This window comes from Mauremys reevesii, linkage group 4 (genome assembly GCF_016161935.1).
Source record: "Mauremys reevesii isolate NIE-2019 linkage group 4, ASM1616193v1, whole genome shotgun sequence".
Lineage (NCBI taxonomy): Eukaryota > Metazoa > Chordata > Testudines > Geoemydidae > Mauremys > Mauremys reevesii.
The window spans coordinates 107245317-107267917 of record NC_052626.1 but is presented as its reverse complement, the minus strand read 5'-3'; the positions used below and the strand labels follow the sequence as shown (position 1 = coordinate 107267917).

The 22601-nt window shown below is 42.4% G+C and overlaps 1 protein-coding gene across 17 annotated transcripts in view; it reads left to right on the top strand.

Moving 5' to 3' along the window:
• TSPAN32 (tetraspanin 32) overlaps positions 1-22058 on the top strand; it is a 63768-nt gene extending 41710 nt beyond the window's left edge. For 16 of the 17 annotated variants that reach the window (XM_039536517.1, XM_039536513.1, XM_039536524.1 and 13 more), the window contains 5 exons: positions 13261-13362; positions 14810-14902; positions 17590-17673; positions 18204-18278; positions 21327-22058. In XM_039536517.1, coding sequence (XP_039392451.1) covers positions 13261-13362; positions 14810-14902; positions 17590-17673; positions 18204-18278; positions 21327-21422 — 450 coding nt within the window. In that variant the 3' untranslated portion in view covers positions 21423-22058. The remainder of the gene's footprint in view (positions 1-13260; positions 13363-14809; positions 14903-17589; positions 17674-18203; positions 18279-21326) is intronic. The other variant, XM_039536514.1, reaches the window with a different exon arrangement.
• The last annotated feature ends 543 nt before the right edge of the window (positions 22059-22601 follow it).

Below are 22601 nucleotides of genomic sequence, written 5' to 3'. Positions count from 1 at the left end.
GGAATAATTAAGGAACTTCTGCCAGGGATTTAGCAACTCTTGTAGTTTGGCCCTGAGTGACTGCAGTGTGTGCCATGAATAGCCAATACTTTTCTACAGATTCTTCCATGACCAGCTCCTGCCACAATCAATCAGTGTATAATTTGAAGGTGCTCTCTGCAGGAGAAGAGCTGGACTTGGCTTTCATTTAATGAAAGCCGAGATTAATATTAACACTTGCATCGTCCCACACTTTCAGGGGACTGTGATCAAAATCTTTTGAGTCCCCAAGGCCTATTTTAACATGTCTCCTGGTTGTCCTTGGATCAGTGTGTTGCTTGAATATGAACCCCCTCTATTTATGTGGCAAACTCCTTTCATTGTTTAAATCAAGACCTGTATTTAATAAATTGCTAAGTGTTTTCATAAGTAACAATTTTCCCAAGTGTCTTCAGGTGGGTGTAAAGATTAGACCACTTCATTCTGTACTATATTGTGCATGGGGGATAAATTAATAGGTTAGCTTTTATAGAGTGGTGGATGCAGTACACACAAGATTTTTCACAGGAATCTGCATGCAAATGCCTGTGGTCTTCCTTTTCACTGCATGATGACAAGAGAAGTCAAACCTTTTACACTCCAGGACTTATAGCCGATAATGTAAGATTGTCTTCCCCTCCATTTAGAAGATTTATAAGCCACCATGATGTCTGTCCTCAGGAATATTGCAATCAGCTAACAGCCATCCCTTAATCTGTCAGCCTGCCATCCACTCCCCAACTCCTTCTGCCTACTGCAACCTCCTTTGTAGCCCGGGGGATCACTCAGCTTTTCTAAAGGGCAGAATTCAATTAAAGGCATTTCATAATAGAGCAGCAGCTGATTACTTTGTTACTGAGCAGGGTGGCATATTTAAGACTGCAGCTTTAGGACTGCAAAATCCTGGCATTTTGAATGTGAGAGCAAAGGCAAAATTAACAATGATATATAAACTTTGCAAATAATGTCCTAAATTTGGGGCTTTTGGTCAAAAATGTTCTAATTAGAGAAGAGCAAAACCATTGGCTCCCTCATCAGTTCATATTGGATTTAAATTAGCTTTGTTTTAGTCACAATTCCAAGTGTAAAGATCAAATTTTCAAAGGAAGATGCAACAACAGGTGAATCAAAAATGTAAAATCCAGACTTGCATGCACAAAATACTGTTCCTTGAAGGAATGCATGCTGGGACTGAAGTAGCTTTGAATTGTGTGAACTCTTATAATTTCCATTTAAAGGCTCAGATCAGGAAAACAGTCTCATTCAGGACAGCACTTATGCATATTCTCAAAGTTAAGCATGTTCCCTTATGTTCATCAAGATGTGGGTTTTACATTTAGCTCTGAAAGTAGCAAGATTTGGGTTTGCTCTGATTCCTTCTGGCAGGGATTTTATACTCTTGGTTGAATCTCCCATCAGAGTGTAGAATGCAATACTATATTTTTGAGAACGATAGTGCCTGTCTCTGCTGCATTCCTGGGCATCATCTATATCTTCTGTGTCACTACACTGGATTTTTTGCATTCAAATATTTTGGGGCATTACCTCTTTCTCAACTATTTCAAATGTGGGCTGAATGTTTGTTTTTTTTTCCAGAGAATTTCATTGAAATTTTTGAAAAACTTCAATTTTATTTTTGCAAAAATGTTACTAGACTTTGTTTCAACCAGCTCTATAACTGGTGAGATTTTTGTAAATTTTTTGTTGTTGAAAATATTCATTTAAATCTTGGGGGGGAGGGGGTAAAAATCAGAATGTTGATTAAATATTCAAAAAAGGTGTGTATCATTTATTTTTTATTTAGCAGTTTTTTGAACAGCTCAAGCTGCGTCTGAAGCTTGTGGCTGAAGCACGTTCTTCCACTACTCAATCTTCAAATGTTTTTCCTTCTGTTTCAACTTTATTATTGGCTTCAATGGAACTTTTTGGTATCCAACAACCCATCCACTTCTTAGAGTGTTGATCCCTGTAAAGAGACTTATTCATGTTTTGAAAAGAGGATTTTTCTCTTGTTTCAACCAGTTAGGCTCCAGGAAAGACTTGTTTTAAATGAAGAAGAGGCCTATTCTGTTTCTTTTACTGCTACATTGCCACTTTACAGGAGGGTCTAGGGATTTTTGTGGAAAAAGCAGTAAGTATTTGAAAGTCTTTGAGGTTTTGGACTTCAGAGGTTAGCAGTTCAGGATCCATGGGTGATGGTTCCTGGTTCTTGGCTCTGTGAAACAAAGGTTTTTGTCTGGCTTTTCTCAGCGATAACAAATGTCCGGGATGAAATGTTGAGTGGGGTAGCCTTAAGGGTTGGAAAGAATTCAGGGACAACATTATAGAAGGTTCATAATTCAAGGTTGAGAGGTCACAGGTCCAAGCTACAGGACTCAATGGGTCTGGTGGTCAGAGTACAGAGTTGTAGGATTGGGTGGGATGGTCAGAGGGTGTTAACTTTAGCCTGAAGTCTTGGAGTTCCAATGTTAAGGTTGATTCTGGGACTTGAGAGTCAGGACCCAACATCAGAGTCAGTTTGAGTTTAGGAGTTCAGGGTTCATAAAATCAAGATACTGGAAATAGAGACTTAATGGGTCATGTAAACCCCAAGAACTCTGGATTATTCTCTCTATAGAAATAAAATAGTGATTTCTCCAGTCAGATTTGAAATGCCATAAGCGATAAAGCTCCCACTACTTGCCATTGGAAAATATTCAGCACTCTTCCTTGTTAGGAAGGGTTTTTTTACTGCTATTTAGCCTAAATTATCTTTTGTTTAATTTCACCCCTTACTCCTAGTTATACACTCAATCACCATGCTAAAAAAATTTGGTCTCAATCCTCATCTGTGCCACCATTATGTCTGGCACAGCTAGTTGTCCAAATCAGACCCTAACTTAAATCAGAGCAGCCCTGCAGCTTCTCTAATTTATGTCAGCCAAAATGTTCTGCTGGCCAGTGACTGACAGAGCAATTCATGCTTTGTCCCTGTCCCCATCACAGCAGCTTCTCATTCCCAGCCACAAGAGTGTCAGGAGAGACCATTATAAAGCCAAGTAGGGTTCCTTTAGGTCCGCTATAAGGTGACTTAACAGTTAAATATGTTAGGATCTTTTTAAATGTTTGGCAGAGATCATATCCTTCATTCTTCAGGGCACATTTTAAATCCTGAGCGGATTAGGAAGAAATGTTGCCTGTGAGCAAGTTATTCCATAATTGCCACTTCAGTTTCTTGCCCCTTCCTCCAAAGCATGTGGCATTGGCCACTGTAGGGGACATGATACTTGACTAGATAGACCACTGGTCCAATCTGGCAACCCCTAAATTTCTGTGGTTTGGAATCCAGTTGACTAGCCTTGACCAGCTGTTCCTTGGATGGAACCTCTCGTTCATTTGAAATGTGTTTGTTTTGTTTTTGTTTTGTTTTTTAAACTTTATATCCTAGCACCCAGAGGCATGCTGGCTGTTTCTCAAAGTCAGGTCCCTTCCCTGAAGAGTTTACCACCTAAAGTCTTGATCTGCAAACTATTCCACATGGACAGACACGCACAGAGCTCCACAGAAGCCACTGGGACTTTGGGTAGGGTTCTGGAATCGTCCTGCATGATAAGCATTACAAGATTGGGCCTGAAATATAATGCACCTTTCATCTCCCTGCTGCCTAGTACTGTATATTTTAGCCACACCCATGGTTATGTCACTGCCATCTAGTAGGCATAAAAGGTGGGGAGAGGATATGTTCAATAACTGTTAAAAACCTTGTGCTATGCACAGTCTCTCTTCCCTCAGTGGAAGGCAGAGGAGTATGTGAGAGTAGAAGCCATGTGTGATTTGCTACATGTTTAATTCCAAGGTGTTCTTGAACAGCACCATACAGAAAATGGAGCTGTATCTCTCAGCTGGAAAGTGATGCGGGTAACGATATCATGGAGGTTGGCATCTGCTCACGCACTTAGGACAGCGAGGTTGTTCCAGTGGGGCAGTGTGCATTTTTTTTGGAAGGAGGGGATGTGGAGAGACTACAGTGGAAATGGCATGGAGGGCAAAAAGGTGAACAGTTAAATTGGCTGCTGCTTATTTTCCTGCAGAAGGTTCAATAATTTGTGCAGGAACCTCTTGGAAAAAGCAATGTATAGTTACAAGAAAGAGAGATAGGAGTAAGAAGGTGAGCTGAGGGCCTTCTTTAATGGGATGCCTCTGTGACAGTCCCAAAACAATTGTTGGAGATCGAACGCCATCTAGCCTGTTCCCCTGTGTGGTCCCATTAGTGGTGGCATGTGCCAACAGGTGGGTTTTTTAAATTATTTAATGGTTTTTCATTTGTTTTTGATAATGGAACCAGTGGGTCCTCTCAACTTCCTATCAGCTGGCTCCAGTGACTGCAGAGCAACCTGGGTAAAATGACACCTTACTGACTTCTGCAGCCTCTCACACGGGGCCTTAAAGCCCATTTTGGATTGTGGCGCTGACCAGATTGCTGCTGCTGCTGCTATTGACTGCCATTGAGGAGAGCTAACAGGAGGAATTGACAGGATATTAATAGAATAGAAAACTGCACCAAGACATTCAAAGCTCCTAAAGCAAGAACCTATTCACACCAATGGGAGAGGAGTGAGTTCTTTAAAAGCAACCAGGAGCCTGATCTGTGGCCCACTGAAGTCAGTAGGAGTCTTTCCAGTGACTTCAATGGGCTTTGAATCAGGCTTTTTAGATCAATTCTTTTCCTCCTTCCTCAGCTGCGCTTTCCAATTCCTTGCTTCTGCCCTAGCAACTCCTCTTATTGTCCACTTCCATCTCACTGTCTCTTCTTCCTACGTTTCTCTCCCACACCATTCTGCCTTCCCGCTCCCTGCTTCTTGTCTCTCCTTGCTTTGTGCTCCCCATCCCTTGCCTTCCCTGCTTTCTTCTCACCCTCCCAACCCCAGCTTTTGGAGGATCTTTTCTTGCCTGCTATACACGTGTGCACAAGAGCCTGGAAAAAAGAGAACTATTCCTTAACTAGAGCACCCTTATTTCTTTTCTACAGTCCTCCACTGATGTCCTGAGTGGACAGGGCATTAGAAGTCTAATAGGAGGTTTTTTCCCATTGACTTGAATGGGCGCCAGATCAAGCCCTTCAACCAACATTTTCAATACTGATAGCCCAATCTAGATGCCTAGATATATACATAGATTAACAATGTGGTAATTCTCAAGACCCCATGTATTAAAAAATTCCTGTTGTGCTTCCATAGAGTTGAAAATGAAGTACACTAGTGATACCGTGTACAAAAACCTAGGACTGAATAAACATAAAACCTTCCAAAGAGTGAGCTTCCTCGCAGATTTTGGCTGGGGTCGATCAGTTAAGGCTCCCTGATCCTGCAGGCTGCTTTAACTTACTGCAGCTGAGGACTGGCATAGTGTAACTGAACTCTACCAGCAGGGGCGGCTCCAGACCCCAGCACGCCAAGCGCGTGCTTGGGGCGGCATGCCACGGGGGGCGCTCTTCCGGTCACCGGGAGGGCGGCAAGCGGCTCCGGTGGACCTTCCGCAGGCATCCCTGCGGAGGGTCCGTTAGTCCCGCGGCTCCAGTGGACCTTCCGCAGGCGTCCCTGCGGAGGGTCCGTTAGTCCTGCGGCTCCGGTGGACCTCCCACAGACATGCCTGCGGAGGGTCCGCTGGTTCCAGCGTGGCTTCGGTGGAGCCGCAGGACCAGCAGACCCTCTGCAGGCACGCCTGTGGGAGGTCCAGCAGAGCCGCGGGACCAGCGACCAGCAGAGCGCCTCCCGCAGCATGCCGCCCTGCTTCGGGCGGCAAAATGTCTAGAGCCGCCCCTGTCTACCAGACCTCTGGCCCCGCCTCTGTGCTCTGACATATCCTCTGGAGGGATGGAGGAGCCAGCTCTATTCATGCCAGAGAGAAATCCCCTCCACTGGGGCAATTCTTTGCTGGCCAGTTATCTGCAGTGCATAAACATGAGATTCTGGCCTGTTATCTGCAGTGCATAAACAAGGAAACTTTTTTGTTTAATTGTACTGCAGCTGTAATTTATAAACAAGTCTGCTCACAGAGGTGGAGCAGGGACTTTCCAATGAGCTTGAAGCTATGATTTTTGTGAGGGCCTCAAGTAGCTCCAAAGTTCTGGAAATCGCAAAAGGGTCTTTGTCTACTTCCTTCTTTTAAGCACTGTCAGAAACATTGGTGGTCTTTCAAGCAGATGGCCTCGCTATTAATGAGGGCTCTGCTTGAATGATTAAGATCCATTATCCTAGATTCTCCTCCTGGCTTATCATGACAATAGTAATTTCTGTCATTTCTGGCTATCCGAGTTTATCAGCGTGAAAGAGAATCAGTGCAGGATTACAGTGCTCCCATTGTTTCATTCTGTCTTCACTAACTCCTGCTTAAATTCTCTACCCTCCTTCCCACCAGGTTCTGTTATGTTTTCAATCTACTGTAATTAGATCATAAGTGCCACAGAGCAGGGAATTTGCTTTTTTTAATGTTTCCTGAATTCTAAAGTGTCATGAACTCACATGGCTTTACACATTAAAATAATAATAATAATAATAATAAAAGATTGAGCCAAATGAAACTGTAAATGTTTCACTTACTCAGATTATGAAGGCATAGAGTTGTTTTCCATTTATGACTTGAAAATGCAGTCAAACAGATATACCTACAGGTTTTAAAAAAACATGCTAAAGACAACTATGAGCTTGGAATGCGCATATCTGTTGAGGCCGCTATGAATGATCTCAGTTGTGACATATCAAAGACCCCCCAAAAAATAACCACTTTGTAGCAGAATGCTTCCATAACTCTGCCTTGGCAGGACTTTTCAGATGAAATAGAAATAAGTGCAAAATCATCTTTTTCAAAAAAAATGGCTATTCAACTGATAGCAAACCTGGAATTTTGAGGACAGTTACAGGAAGTTTTATTAACAGGTTATTTACTAAACAATCTTTGCTGAATGCTTTAGCTAAATTGATGGCTACAACCATTCTTGGTGCTATTCTAAACACATTAACTTTCCAATAAGCCTTCAATTGACTTGCTTAGGTTGCCTAAACACTGATGTTCAGAGGCAGTTTCCCTTGACAATCTTGGGCATGACTGGGGTGGGTAAACCAAGAAGGTAGACAGTGTTGTCTAATACATATATTCCAAATGTACCTAAAGATAAAATCCTCCTTTATAACTAACTTAACACTGGGAAGGTGCAATTTCTGGCTTGGAGAAGGTATTAAGGATGTAGTAGTCTCCCAATCTGCTGACATGTCTAAGCAGGCGCTAATTAGAGGTGTTTCATCGAGGAATACAACTGGAAACAAGAAGAGGAGTAGTTTCTCTGGCTCCAGCTTAGAACTGAAACTGTGTACTTCAGTGTGCTTGGAGAACTTAATAAAACTGTTACACTCCAAAGCATTCAAACTGGAGATTTTCGTTAGTCTAAACCTGTTTCATCAGCAGTGATCAGGAGGGAACGTCTCAATCGGAATCAGAGCTTCTTTCAGAAATTCTGCTCCAACAATAGCACATGCATGGTTTGCAATGTTTATAGAGCAGTCTGACTGTGCAGAAAGTCTCAGTAACATGAACTTCTTTGCAGTGAGCAATCTAGAAAGTGACCTGACCCCACTTATGCTGATGTGTGTGCTTTTTTTGAAGCCTTTAGAATAAAGGCAGATACAAATCCATCCCAGGGACCTCTTGTCCAAATTGCTCAATCCATTTTGTGGTAGCTCCAGTCTGTCAAGGTGCTTAGCACATCTGTGGTTTTCTTACAGCACATTACTAACAATCTGAACATAACCACTCAAACAGGACACTAAAAGGCATCCTGTTTGCTGAACTGTGAGTGACTGCCTTGACTTCTCAGCACCTGGAGTGGGAAACCCAAGGAGGCTAATCATTAAGTTTGAGGTAATGTAATGGACCAATTACTGCCCTCCATTGCAACTGTGCCACTACCCGGGATTCAGGGATCAAGAGAGAACAGCGTAATGGAAATTAAGCAGACTAGTTCTGCAGCATCCATTGCCCCTTGCTTGAAAAAATCCAGGGAATCATTCAAGATCAGAAAGATCATTATGAATCATCTATCTGACCTCATCTGATGCCCTCCACCAATGAGGCCCACCCACCCACTCCTTCCCAAGTAGCCCCCATGCCCCTCCCCATGAAAAACCTCCAGCCTTCTCCAGGGAGGCCAATTCCAAATTCCTTCCACCGAAAATTCCTGGGACCCCAAATATGGCAGTCAGATGAAGAGCAACCCAACCAAGACCTCTCAGCCAACATTCTACAAAATAAGGTTACATCATGGCAGGCACATAATTGACCTATCCTCTAATCCCTATCATCTCATACCATATCCTCTTTAAACTTATTTAAGCTTAATCTAGTCTTCGAGGTCCTTCTTTCCCCCACTTTTTCCCTTGACTGTTCCAGCCAGTATTGCACTCTTAAACGCTTCAAGTTCAGGCCTAATTTCCAATTTGACTGAATTATTTCTGACTGACCGTTTATGTCGTCCTAGCACTGAGCTGAAGTAATTCTGATTCCCTGGTATCTCCTCCCTGGTTATATATTTAAAGAGTGTAATCATATCTCCTCTCCTCCTCTTTGGTCTTAAGGAAAAAAACAAACTCTCCTCAAGTCTCCTTTCTCGAAAGGCCTTTTCTCCCCTCATTCCATTGGCCCTTCTTTTGTCTTGTACCTGTTCTTGTTTAGATTCATCCTCTCCTTCATGGACCAAAAAAAACACAATACAATACTCAAATGAGGTCTCCACCAGCGCCTTATATAGCTGTATAATACCTCCCTATCCCCTACTAGAAATAGAAATAAACCAACGACCTAACCGCATTAGCTTTTTAGCTGCCACATCACATCACATACTCTACTCACTTCACGATCAACCAGACAGGTCCTTCTCCTCTCCTCTCCTCCCTTACTACTTCCAAGTGTGTCCCATAACTAAACTATTTAAAGTTCTAGACATCCCTAATAACCTTACACTTCTACACTCTCACTATTGAATCCTGTTACTACTACTCCAGTTTACAAGGTCATCCAATCTCCTCCTGGAATCTCCGATCCTCTTCCTTTGTGACAACCCCCCAACTTGGTGTCATCCGCAAACTTTATCAGCCCACTCCTACTCTTGGTTCCCAGGTCAGCAATAAATAGATTGAATAAAATCGGACCCAGTGAAACGCTGGCTCCATTTATATCAGTAAAACTCTCATTGACATCAGTGGGTACAGAATTTCAATGTGGTGTCTCAATCTCACACTTTCTTTGAGTTGCATTTTATTTTTTATTTTTGTTCTTACACTATATCTTCCTTTAGATGTGAAACTTCCCCTCTTCACTTCTTCTAAGAGTTTGCACCGCATTTTGAGCTGGATAGGAACAGCAACGCAGGACTAATATTTTTCAAAGCTCAACTGCACAACCAATTGCAAACAAATTTTCCAGCTAAAGAAGCAAGGTGTCAAGTGATTCATTTTCCCAGGTCCAGTATTGGTGTAGTCTGTAACTAAACAGTCTCCTACCCTAACATAGCTCCTTTTTGTTGGTGTTTGTATAGTGCTTCCGATACACACCGTGACATGGTGCTTTAGAGGAAGACTGAATCTGCTCTCTATGCAACTGTGACTATTATGTACCAGCCAACATGGCAGCAGCTGTACAATGTGTTCAGCAACAAACAGCTGTGAACATCTGGACTGCTGTACTTATTCAGGGAGGGGGAAGGATAGCTCAGTGGTTTGAGCATTGGCCTGCTAAACACAGGGTTGTGAGTTCAATCCTTGAGGGGGGGCATTTAGGAAACTGCAGTAAAAATCTGTCTGGGGATTGCTCCTGCTTTAAGCAGGGGGTTGGAGTAGATGACCTTCCAACCTTGATATTCTATATGAGCCTATGCTAGGATTGTTTGCATGAGTGCATGATGTTCTGAAAAGGACTGTAGGGGTAAAGTTCATCACCAGAAGAGAATGTGTATGAATATTCAGCCAATGTGACTGTTGAGCTGCCTGCATAATGCCACTCTTTTGGAAAATAACTATGGTCTGATCGCAGATTGTTCCATTGTCACCAGAGGTGCGTAGAGGTTTAGGGAGTTCTTTAATGATCCGTGCAATCTAAGCATCAGTTGATGCATTCTCGTCTCACTGACGATTCAGGATACACTGAAACATCACTAAGGTAAACAACTAGCAGCTTTAGAACCTGATCCAAAAATAATTTGAGTTTTTCCATTGGACTTTAATGGGTTTTGGATGAGGCAATGATTGACTACATCCACCCAAACTGGAAACCTCAGAACTAACTAAATTTCCCAAAGTATCTTCAAGTATTTACTAGATCTTAATATTAACACTTCTGGATTCTTCAGAAGTTCCCTGGTCAGTAACGTAGAGAGGATCTTTCCAGGATCCTTAAGCTAAGATTTTCAAAATGTAGGAACCTAAAGTTGACTTTCAGTGGGTGTTGAGTGCTTAAGTCCTTTTGAAAATCCCACTCTTAAGTCTCACTTGAGGCTCCTTTTAAAAAAAAAATCTTGGTCTAAGTTATTAAATACTTACCTTATTAAACTATAAATAAATATTAAATAGCATGATTATTGTATAGAATACAAATTACATATACAGCACCATAAACCTACACAAGACTATGCAAATACAGTTAAATACATTTTCTGTCCCAAAAATATAGTTCATAGAGGTCATCTTAGTCCCAGACCAGTTCTATATCTGCATCTAACACTTGGGTAGGGAAAGTTCAGAAAAAGTTAACATGCTTCATGGCATGAGAAGCAATTGGTTTATATGGCTCTTCCTTCTCCTCTCATTCACTTCTTTGGCTTGTCCAGAAGTGTAAGACATTAATGGAGTGGGTCAGGAAATGAATGGAAGTTTTTTTCCAGGATTTTTGTTTTAAAATGTCTGATTTTTTTTTCAACAAAATAGGAACCTTTTCACGAGGATTTGTTTTGTTGAAAGACCACTAAATTTGGGGTATGTAGACAAAATGTTTGGACTAGCTCTAGAAGTCCGTATTAGAGGGCAGGCCAGGTAAAGGATAGTCTATATAGCCACTAATTACTGTCTCATGTCAGGCTGCCAGTTGGTCATCTCTTCCTTTACGCTCACTGTTTGAAATCTAGTCTTTCCACAGTAGCATGTCTGGGACTAATATATAGTTTACTTAGGAAGAGCAGGACTGTGCTGGTACTGTAAAGTAGTAATACCGAAGTCACAAAATGACCAACTTCCCTTTACTTGTCTGTCTTTGACAGGCAGACAGAATGTGTGTCACATGGTGCAGGTGGCAATTTTTAATTTCCTGGGAGCAGCTTGTTTTACTGCATTTGGCAGTTTTGTATCTTCATCAGACCCTTTATTAGTGCATTGCTGGGTCTCTCTCTAATCACACCTGTTCTGTTAATTATGTTGTGTGTAACAGCAAAGCCCCATTACCCCAAGGAGGTTAGAGGTATTCTGTGGATTAGAACCAATGATCAACCAACTGGACTACAAATTGCCAGCTATTCCCTCAGCAACTCCCTGAATTCTGTGGTGGTGTTCACATGAAATTCTCACACTTACCACTTCTTGCTTTCAAAGGTCTATGAAGCCATTGCTACAAAATTAACAATTTCCTTAAAAGGCCCCATAACAATAAAAAGATGTCTCAAACTTCCTTCATATCTATTTCCTATTTGATACTTGCCTAAAACCTGAAATCCATACTTGCTATGAATTAGGGCCAAAATGAAGTCATCTTTGCTTCTCCTACCTCCTCCTTAGTTATAAGCCCCTGGCAGAGACTTTGCAGTTGGAACAGCCATGCAAAGAGGAATAATGCGACAGTAATGGCTGGCTAACGCTTTCGAATGATCCCTGTTTCATCTCTGAGCTGCAAAGAATAATACACACTGTCTTTTTCTAGGTAACTTTCTAAGCAGAACCCTTAAGACTTGATGCAAAACCTTGCTGAGAGATGGGTTTGCAACTGCACTTGTTCCTTCCCCTTCCCCTTGCTGTCTGTGTTGCTGATTAATTTTCTGTTCTAAGTGCTAAGCTTTGGTCTCAGACTCATTCAGATCAATACTGGAAGAAAAAGAGAACATGAAAGAAAGAAATAGAATTTTACCAGCTCCCTGCTAGAACCAAGGGCAATTGAGATTTTTTTTTCTTTTGAAAGCTGAACAAAGGTTGGTTGAGATTTCTGAAGCTATGAGATTTCATATTTTCAGTGAATATTTAGGGCCTGATTCACCACTGCATTACTCTAGTTTTACACCAGTGAAAGTCCATTGATTTAGAATTGTTAGTTTTGTGTTATACTGGCATAACTATCTACCTAAGGTACTTATATGGCACCCATTATCAGAGTGTTTTAGTATCTCACCATCATTAATATATTTATTCTCAAAACACCCCTGTGAGTTGGGGAAGTGCTATTATCCTCATGCTGCAGAAAGCAATTAGAGGCTGTGAATTCCACTGGATGGAAGGGTACCTAGGAGTTAGGCATTGCATTCTTGTATGGATTTAGCCCTAAGGAACTTGTCCAAGGTCATACAAAAAGTCTGTCAGAGTAAAGAAGGGACATTCCTTAACCACTGGACCATCCTTCTCTGGATTACATGGTAGTAAGTTACGCTGTTTTACTCAAACAAAACACCTTAGAGCTGGTCAAAAATTGTGAACATTTTTCAAAATGTTGTGGGAAATAATTTTGTCAAAAGACTTGTATTTACCTAGCTCTACTACTTCAAGTATAAAAATATTGGTGTATAAAAACAAAAAGGTCTTTGTTCATATGGTTTAATGGTGTCACATAAAAGGGACTGTAGGAATTAAATATTCAGTACAATACCCATGTTAGTCATGTAACTAAAATTAATTGTAATGGAAACTGAACAGGTAATGTGCCATATATTATAGTGAATATTTACATCTTAGAACTAATTCCAGAAACAGCTGCAGTCTATTCCATGGATGGTGTTCAAAAAATGTCCTCCCTAGAATTGTAGGAACAATCCATTCCTGGTAAAACAAGAAATGCAGTTCAAATTCCTCTTGTCTATATGTGAGTTTCATTAATAAATCTGAGATAGCCCTCTGGCTGGCTGGCTTTATTTGCTAACCCACTTTGCCTGGGGGAGTTCCTGTGTTTCTACAGTGCCTAGCAAAATGGAGTGTGACTTGTCTGGTCAGACCCCTATCCTGGACATGTCTTTTTTTTTTTTTGTAGGTAGAAGATGCCATGATGGATGTGTATGATTCTGTGTACGAGGAAGTGAGGAGGAACTTGTCCAGCTTCAGGAGGCAGGAACTAGCTACCATCCATGAAACAGTAAGTTGCTTCCAGTCTTGGTGTATCCAGGCTCAGGAGATCTTGCTCCAGGGTGTCTTTACCTTGGCTTCAGTTAGCTTTGGATGAAGCCTATATTCTTCTGTTGTCTGGACTTCTGAAACACCATAGTGGTTTTTTCTTCCTTAGGTCACAGAGCTCCTGCTCAGTTCTTCTGTGTCCACTACTGCTATTGCTTTTCTGAGCTTGGCATTGCCAGGTTTGGCTGGCTGAATTAGCAGCAGTACGAAAGGATTAGTAGGTGTTTCATAGGACTATAGATAATGATATACTACAAATATTAAGATTTTTCCAACCCATCGTGCAGTGATGACCTCCCCCCCACAGTTCTCAGTGAGGAGACCTGGGTTTCTGAGCATCACATTCACCCAAATACCAAGAGGTAATCTCACCTCCCTGAGAGAGCATTCACACCACAAACCATGTAGTCCCTTTGCCATTCCATGCTGGTTCCTTAATGGTGGCTGCATAGTAGCCCATATCCCTGAAAGATAAGAGCCCTCCCACAATGTGGTTGTTGTTGTTTCCATCCCAGAATCAATAGCCTGGGGGTGCTCCATAATGTGAATGTGATTTGCAGGCACAACTTCAACAATATGGCCAGCTGAAGGTAAATTTCCCACTGTGGAAGCATCAGAACCAAACAATGTCTCTTTTTTTTTTTTTTTTTTTTTTGGTGGATTTTTTCCCCCAAAGTTTTAAGCTGCTAACGTGACAAAGCAAATTGCACAGCTCTGAGGAATCCTGACCTTGCAGTGCAGCGTGTAGGTATAAAGGAGAGCTATCGCCCCAATTCTGTGATGCAGTAGGTAGATTAATGTGACTGCACTGAGCCTAGGGATTGCTTCACTTAATGTGTGCAAGATGAGATAACAGTGGCAGAGAGAGTGTTTCCTGTGGAGAGAAACACAGGAGTCCTCTATAGACAGCTGAGTAAAGGAAATGCCATACCCTTGCACAGCAAGGTCTGTTCGGATAGTGATCTAATGTCATGCTGTGGGACTAGAGGGGAAGGTCAACACTGGTTATTTGTTTCTGGACTCCTCCCTCTAGCTCTGTATTTTCTGTCCTGATTTCTCAGCAGAGGGAGTGGCGGATTAACCTATGGCTCTGTGAACAGACAAGCTAGGGCCTAATACAAAGCCGACAGTAGTCAACGTAAAGACTCCCACAGGTTTCAGTGGGGTATGGATCAGGCCTTAAGACGTTTTAATCTCTGTTTTTAACTACTATAATGATATATTTATTTATAATGCTACTTGCCCTCTGCAGCCAGGGGGTCATGAAATCCTGGCCCAGAGTAAGGAAGACGGAGAAAAATGTTTATCTCCCCTGGATTCAACTCATCCTGCATCAGTCTGCCAGAGAGAAGGTTGGTAAGAGAAGAGGAACCCAGGCAGTGGTGTAGTTTTTGTTTCTTCTGTTTCAGTTTCTGTGCTGTGGAAAGCAGTCACCCTTTGGAGAAACAGGAGGCATTGAAAATGAGACATGCCCATCAGAACATATGGGCACAGCCAGAGAGGTGAGGGAATAATCGAGGAGCTATTTGTCAGATATCAAGGATGACCCATTAGCTTTTTAGCTGCTAGTTAAACTAGCTCAACTGACCTAACTTGAGGGGGGGAGGAAGCATCTTTTGTCCCAAAGTAGACAAGACGTAAATGACTACATGCGGTGCAGAGAAGCAGTGAATTAGGGCCTCACTCTTTACCTTGGTCAGCATTTTCAATCCCAATCCAGCCCTACAACTGCTGCAGCTCCCGTGTTGTTTCCTTCCCTCTGGATAACTGGATTGACTGGCATCTACATCAACAGACCATTAACTTGAGTCTTTTCTCTAAACAGCAACCAATAGCCCTTTGGGCCAGTGCAGCAGCAGAATGATCATTATTCCCAAACTCTTTCCATGGAGCTACTGACAAGACCTTCTTCCATCTCACCTGGGCTCCAGGCTCCCAGCTCAAAGCTAGTTCCCCCTCGCTCTCACCAGCTGCCTCTATTTTCATTGCGCCATTGACCATGTCTATTTGGAACTTTTTGAGCCATATTTTCACTTGCATTTTTCCCTACTATTGAAGGGAAACTCCAGGTGGGATGAGAGAAATGGTGACCTTTTGAGGGATAAAATGAGGAAGGATTACCGCCCATGTCCCTTGCCATCACGCCTACTCCTACTTACTGGCTGCCAAAAGACACCTCCTCAGTTGTATCCGTTAGAAGAAAGGCATTGATTTTTTTTTTTTAATTAGAAATGCAAACTGGTGTCTTGCTGACTGAAAACAGCAGCTAGAAGAAACTGCAGTGGATCGGTAGTTCCCTGAGCCACAGATACAATTCTGTAGCTGTTCCTTCACCCGGTTTAATGCTTGCAGCCCTAGAGAGCCTTGAAAATGCCAGATCTCTTCAATTTGTCATTTCTCGGAAGCTTCTTTTCTTGTCCTCTGATCTTGCGGTGGACATATGATGTCATGCTTCTGTGTGATGTCAGATGTCTATCAATCCAGTCAGACATCTCTATTTGCAGTTAAATTATGAATTGTGAGAGAGGTACTTTGCTTGCGGATAGCAACAAGCTGAACATGCAGATTTTCATATGTAAATTATACATACTGCCCTTTTCCAGGGTATTAGAGAATTACTAAGAATTCACTGGGAAATACCTAGCTTCTAGGAACCCAGAAATCTGTTTGGGTTTTTTTTCCATTCAAGGGCATAAACCACTTTTCAGTAAGCTCTTCAGTGTGTTTTTTGAGGAAGCAAATAAACAGAACCAATACCAGATGATCGCTGCCATGAGACTGTAACTTGGATTTTTCTCAGTAGATTTGCCTGGACTGTGTAACTTTGTTCTGTTTGACCAGTAATGCTAATTAAAGTTGCCATCTTAATATGTATATTTGTCCTAGGAGTCGAAATGATTGTGTTGCTATGGTTATGCAAAGACATCATGTATTAATGCAATGTCCTAACACATAGTGTATAAATTCAGAACTTTTAAATTATCCTGCTGATCAATTTTTCAGGACATGGGACAAATTCATGATGATACAGGGTACCATGGGATAGCAACCTTTCTGATTATATCTGCCTTCTGAAAACTGAATTCTGAAGTGTAACTTACGAAACAGGCTGCAACTGATAATAAAACGGCTGTAGGAAAAGAAGTGAGGGGAAGAAATGTCGCTGTTGTGAGGTGCTGCAGGAGCAGGGTGCTTACATAGCTATTTATGCTTTGAATTCCCTCCTGCTGATAGTAAAGGGGGATAAACTGCAGTGATGCATTCTGTAGAATTTATGGGAATGGAGGAAGTGATCTTGTGTCCTAGCAGCTGCTGCTCATTTTATCTTTGGGCTCAATTCTTCAAGGATCTGAGTACTCTGGCCTGATCCAGCAAAGCATTTAAGTAAGTGCTTAACCTTAAGCATATGAATAGTGTCTCTCTCACTCACTCACACACAGACTTCAGTGAGACTGTTCATATGCTTAAAATTAAGGACTAGCTTAAGTATTTTTGCTAGTTCCAGCCAGAGTGCTCAGCATCTTGCAGGATCAAGCCCTTTACTAGCATCGCATTGCAGACTTAAACCACAGCATGTCAGAAGACCTGCAACAAACATTATTGTGCATTTCACATACCTTCATTCCATCTTCCTTTTTCTTTCTCCCCTTTATACACACACACACACACTCTCTCCCCAGAAATCTTGAAATATATTTTACCTGGTGCGATTCCAAAAATATCACCGCAATGGCAGATATACTGTAGGTAACTGGCTATGGAGAGCACAGTAGGGCAACAGAACCAGGAGACATAGACCCCATTCACTACCAAGCCAAGGTTCCATGTCTCAAAGTATAACACAATCTGCAGCATTGCACTGGTGCCAGAATTCAGGTTGCATACAGTGACAGGTAACGTCAAGAAGGAGGATTTGCACTATTGCTGCAGCTCTCTGCTGGTTGAGGAGGAGGAGAGCAGGATAAAGCAAACCTAACTCTGATTCCTGTTGTTTAGACAGAGGCTGTCTCTACGATACAGGGTCTGTAAGACAGGGCTTGGAAGCTGCTTCTGCTGTGAGGGAGATGATGATGGATGATGATGATGTTAAACCCTGTCAGGCAGAGAGAGATGGGGAAGCCTCTGCAGGGATAAGAGGTGAACTCTCCCAAACTGCCACTGTGCTTTCATACAATATCTGTCATTTCAGGATTGCCTCCAAGAGATCCAAGATTTCCTAAAAAAACATATGGACTTCGTCTCTGCGCTACTGATCCTCACAATCTGCTTCATGGTAACTATCTTTGTTCCTTTGGTACCCTAATTTTCTGAACAAGCTGAGGGAGGGATAGTTCAGTGGCTTGAGAGGGCAGGTCACGTTGAAAAGCATGCGTGCAGGAGACAGGTTTTTGGATCTGGCGGTGATGAGCCAGCAGCATGAAGTTCAGGAGCAAAGGAAATAACCTTGATGATGTGATTCACCACAGAGACTTAGGGAGGAGCTATCCAGTCTCATGGGGTAGATGCCAATAGGGCTGCCAATCAGTCTGAGGAATCACAGCCAGTTCTCTGCTCGAACAGGCTCTCTAAATTCCTGGCAGCCATAGGTTCTGTGCTGAGCTTGGGGAATAGGTCTGGAAATTGGCTTCTTCAGAACTTGAATCCCATTGTCAAGGGTGTTGAGTCTAAGCATTTTGTCCTGTGGCTGAGGCTGTGCCATGTTCTAACCACCACATGATCTAACATTGCTTTGTGGTGTTTAGAGCTGGTCAAAATATTGTCATCAAACACTTTTTTTGACCAAAAATATCTTTTCAACCAAAGGAAACATTATCACAGAAAATATTCATCTTGGTCAAAATTTTCCAGTGTTTTGAAGGAAAAACCAAAATTATTTTGGTAAGTTTGATTTCTTTTACCCAAACCCTGATACTTTTACCAATTTTTTTTACTGCAAATTTTTTGTTAAAAAATAAATTGAAAACTCATCATGGGAAATGTCTTTAAAAAATAAATCTCCCAAAATTAAGTTTCCTACAAAAAAAAATTGGCAGTTGTAACCAGCTGTAATGTTACTGTTAGATATACAAGACAGCAACTTCCTGCAGGAAGAAGTTGTGGAAGCTAGGCCTGTGATCAGGGGCAGCTCTAGAAATTACGCCGCCCCAAGCAGGGCGGCCGGCTCGCCGCCCTTCCCTGGTCCCGCGGCCGGGGCAGAAGTGTCTGCGGCGGGTGCGCTGGTTCCGCGGCTCCGGTGGAGCATCCGCAGGCATGCCTGCGGGAGCGCTGTCCGAGCCGCGGGACCAGCGCACCCGCCACAGTCATGCCTGCGGGAGCTCAAGCGGAGCCGCGGGAAGAGGGGACCCTCTGCAGTCATGCCTGCGGCAGGTCCGCTCGTCCCAGGGCTCCGGTGGACCTCCCGCAGGCATGACTGCGGAAGGTCCGCCAGAGCCAAATGCTGCCCTGCCGGGACAATGCCGCCCCACGCGCCTGCTTGGCGCACTGGGGTCTGGAGCCGGCCCTGCCTGTGATACACAGGAGGTCAGCTGCCTGCCTCCCAGCTGAGGCTAGGTATCAGGTGATAACTTGAAGATCATCTGGTATTAGGTGAGCCTGCAACTAGCTCAGTTGAGCTGGAGAGCTGCAGGGAGTAGAAAGGCTGCTGCTGAGGACAGAACCCAGTTCATGACACTCTCTGGCAGATGGCCTGTGTAATCCTGTGGGGAACAGGCTAGGAAGAAGGAACCAGAGACTTGTCTTGACTCCCAGGCATTCTGTGAAGTGTAATCCTGTGGGGAGTAGATTGGCCCCTGCAGAAGACCCCAGGTCAGGAGAAAAGACAGGATTGGTGTGCTGAACAGTGTTTTGTTTTTGAATAACAAACACTGAAGTCCTGTAGAAGAAGGGGCAGGAATCCTGTGGCTGGCGAGTGGTGTTGGTGCATGGACAGGTGAGATGATAACCCACTGCCTTACAGATATGCAGACATGGTGCATCTAGCCAGTGGTTGGAGTATGCTGTTAATAGAACAAGCATGTTTAGTATCTAGTCACCACTTGGCAGACACAACATACATTAATTACCTCTACACAAGGGTCCTGCACTTGTAATAAAACATGCCTTCAGACTTGTCATGATCACCCTTAAATCTACCCAGGCTCACCGTGCAATGCGGAGTTATTATATCTAACTTGCTATACATGAGTGGATGACCCGGACCTAAATACATGGTTGTAATACACTCAAGGGGTTGCCTGGACTCTGTGAATGCTGCCTGTGAGCAGCAAGAGTCCCCAGAGTGAATCACACCTGCCTGCTGACTCCTGCATTGAATATCAGTTTGTCTTTTAATAATGATGGAATAAATATTTGCCCAAAATGTTACTCTTAGCTATTCTCCTCTGAATTGCTGTGTCAGAGGATGGAAGATCAGCAGTGGGTAGAGCTCTGATACTATTGCAGGAAGATGGCACATGTAATTGTGGCCCAGGAGCAGATGATGCCTGACCTGCTGAATTCTGATAGGCTTAGAAAACCCTTCTATTTCAGACAATTAGAATACAAACATAACCATACAATTGCAAATCATAAAGGTTAGTGTGCAGCATTTCTATTTTTAAACTTTTATCATTCCGTTAGGAACAGCAGCTAAGCATTCTGACTTATAACAATTCCATCCAGGGTATTTCCTGATGCATAGAATTATAGGTATATAAAATTCTAGCACTAATATTACAATGGTTATGTTGATTCTCAGTGTAGATTAGCTCCTGGAACTATGCATGAGACATGCCAGATGCATTATACAATGTCACATCTTGGAATATTTTGGGTAATGTTTTTCACAGTTTGGGTATAGGAAAAATCTCACTCCAATTCTACTGAAATAAAGTTGTGGCTTTTATTTCATAGCTGTGACATGGCAGCTATCAACTAGGACTGGTTTTGAAGAATATGGTGGGAGGCGCCTCATTCTATTTCTAAAATATTTTTACCACTATGATTGCAGGATGCAAAGAAAAGTGTACAGTGGCTGCCTTAGTTACTGCAGATGTTGCTATCTTCCAGCTACCAATGAGCTCTTCATAAATGTTCAAAAATCAAACTATACATTCAAAGAGTCACTTTCATATTAAGGCAAACTTTTATAAAGAACATGTAGTTACAGCCCCCATTATTCCCCCAGCAACCTGGCTTCTGATATGTTGCCCATGTAGGTTCTGATACAGCCTTCGATCATATGATCACTCAATACTGGGCAATGTGATGTACCATTCAGCAAATTTGTATATTACAGTACAAAGGAACTGCATTCTTTTGTATACTCAGAGGCACACATGTATGTTGTATTAGTCCAAGCAGTACCTACTGAAATTTTTTTCAATCAAAGACTACTGTAGTGCAGACAGGAGCAGACTTAACTTGGTTGTGGGAATCTGAATCCTGAATTTTCCAACTTATTCTCACTTCTGATGTTATGGTATTGGAACTGAAATTAGAGCCCCATTGTGCTAGATGCTGTATATAACAGTCTCTGCCCCAAATAACTTAGTCTAAGCAGACCAGACAGAGGATGGGAGAAAGGAAAAACCATTATACCCATTTTACAGATGGAAAATTCAGGCACAGAGAGAGTGACTTTTCCTGTGTGACCCTGGGATGTCTGTGGCAGAGCAGGAATTGAACCCAGATTTCCTGAGTCCCAGTCAAGTGCCTTAACAATGATATTGTTCTCTCTGTTGAAATTTCGACCTTAGCATTTCACAGTAATGTAACTTTTTTTGTGTATGCAACAGCCTGATACAGTAGCTCAGAGATACCTGTGAATTATGTTCAGGGGTGTGTGTGTGTGTGTGTGTGTGTGTGTGTCAGTACCTTTGCACTCAGGTGAAGTAACAGCCAACCATCAGTCCTGATATTTAATTCTTTGCCTCTCTGATTCCTTAGGTTTATGGGATGATTTTAACTTCATTCCTCTGGTTCTCCATCCACTTCAGCAACAATCTGGACCGGAGAGGCAAATACATTTTCAGAGAGACCTAGAAAACAGTCATCCAGCTTCCCCACCAGAGCAAGGATTTCCAACCCTTGAATTGGGAAACCATCTGAAAGTTCTCCAGAGTTCCCTGAGAAGCTGTGGCTAGGTGACTGGAGCTGGGCCTTGGTACCTTCATGTTTCTCTTTACCGCATTACCTGCCTCCTCTGCATTGTCAGCTGACTAGTGGGAATGATCATCGGGCAGCACAGGAGAGAAAGCTGTGACATTTTCTGTAAAGACAGATGGACTGTGACAGGCAGCCAACCGGGGAATCAGAGCCATGTAGAGACACAGATGGGCATCTTTAGCATTGGTGTGAGATGTGGGTGGTAGCAAGGAACCAGACAGCCACTCACCCAGAAAACCATCCAACCCAGCTAGCTAAAAACCAAACCCTGATCCAGTCACTTCTGTCAGTGCCTGAAAACAGACCGTTTAAAATTCCGTCAGTGTGCCAAAATATACAAAAACTAGAATACCAGCAAGAAGAAAAAAGAAGTTCAGTTAATACTCCTCATCCAGGAGAATGTCCTCTCAGCTCTAGCCAAAACAAATGCATCATGCTAATGAATCCCGCCACAATTCATGGCAAAACAACCACTTACATTATACACACCACCACCACCACCACCACCACCAAATAACCAATTGCCCCTGTCAGAAAGAAGAAAGAAATGCATTAGAGGACAAGTGGGATAAGTAACTTAATTTAAGTAATTATCCACCAAGTTTCCCACAGTCCATTCTGTTCCTGAACTAAAATTACAAACTGGAGAACTATTGTAAATTTATAAATGTGTTTGCCAAAACAGAAGTTAAAAAAACAATAAGAAATTACGGAAAGTAAAATAAAGATGATAGCATTTACATTTAAAAGAATGTCAACATCCGATGTTACAATGTATCACAAGATAACAAATCAAATAAATAAATTTATGCTGAGTACTCTGAAAAAACAGGCACTAGTCCTCTCAAGGAGGGCACCTAAAATTAGTTTACACTTCTGACAATTTTGGCTTTAATCTCTGAGACTCAGTTAACTCAAAGTCCTATCAGTCTTGATACACAGACGAACTTTATCCTAAATCTACACTATTCTCACCATGTGACTATCACTGTAGAACTCTGTATCTTTAAGTAAAGATCCTTATCAATCCACCAATATGCTTGTGTGTCAATGGGA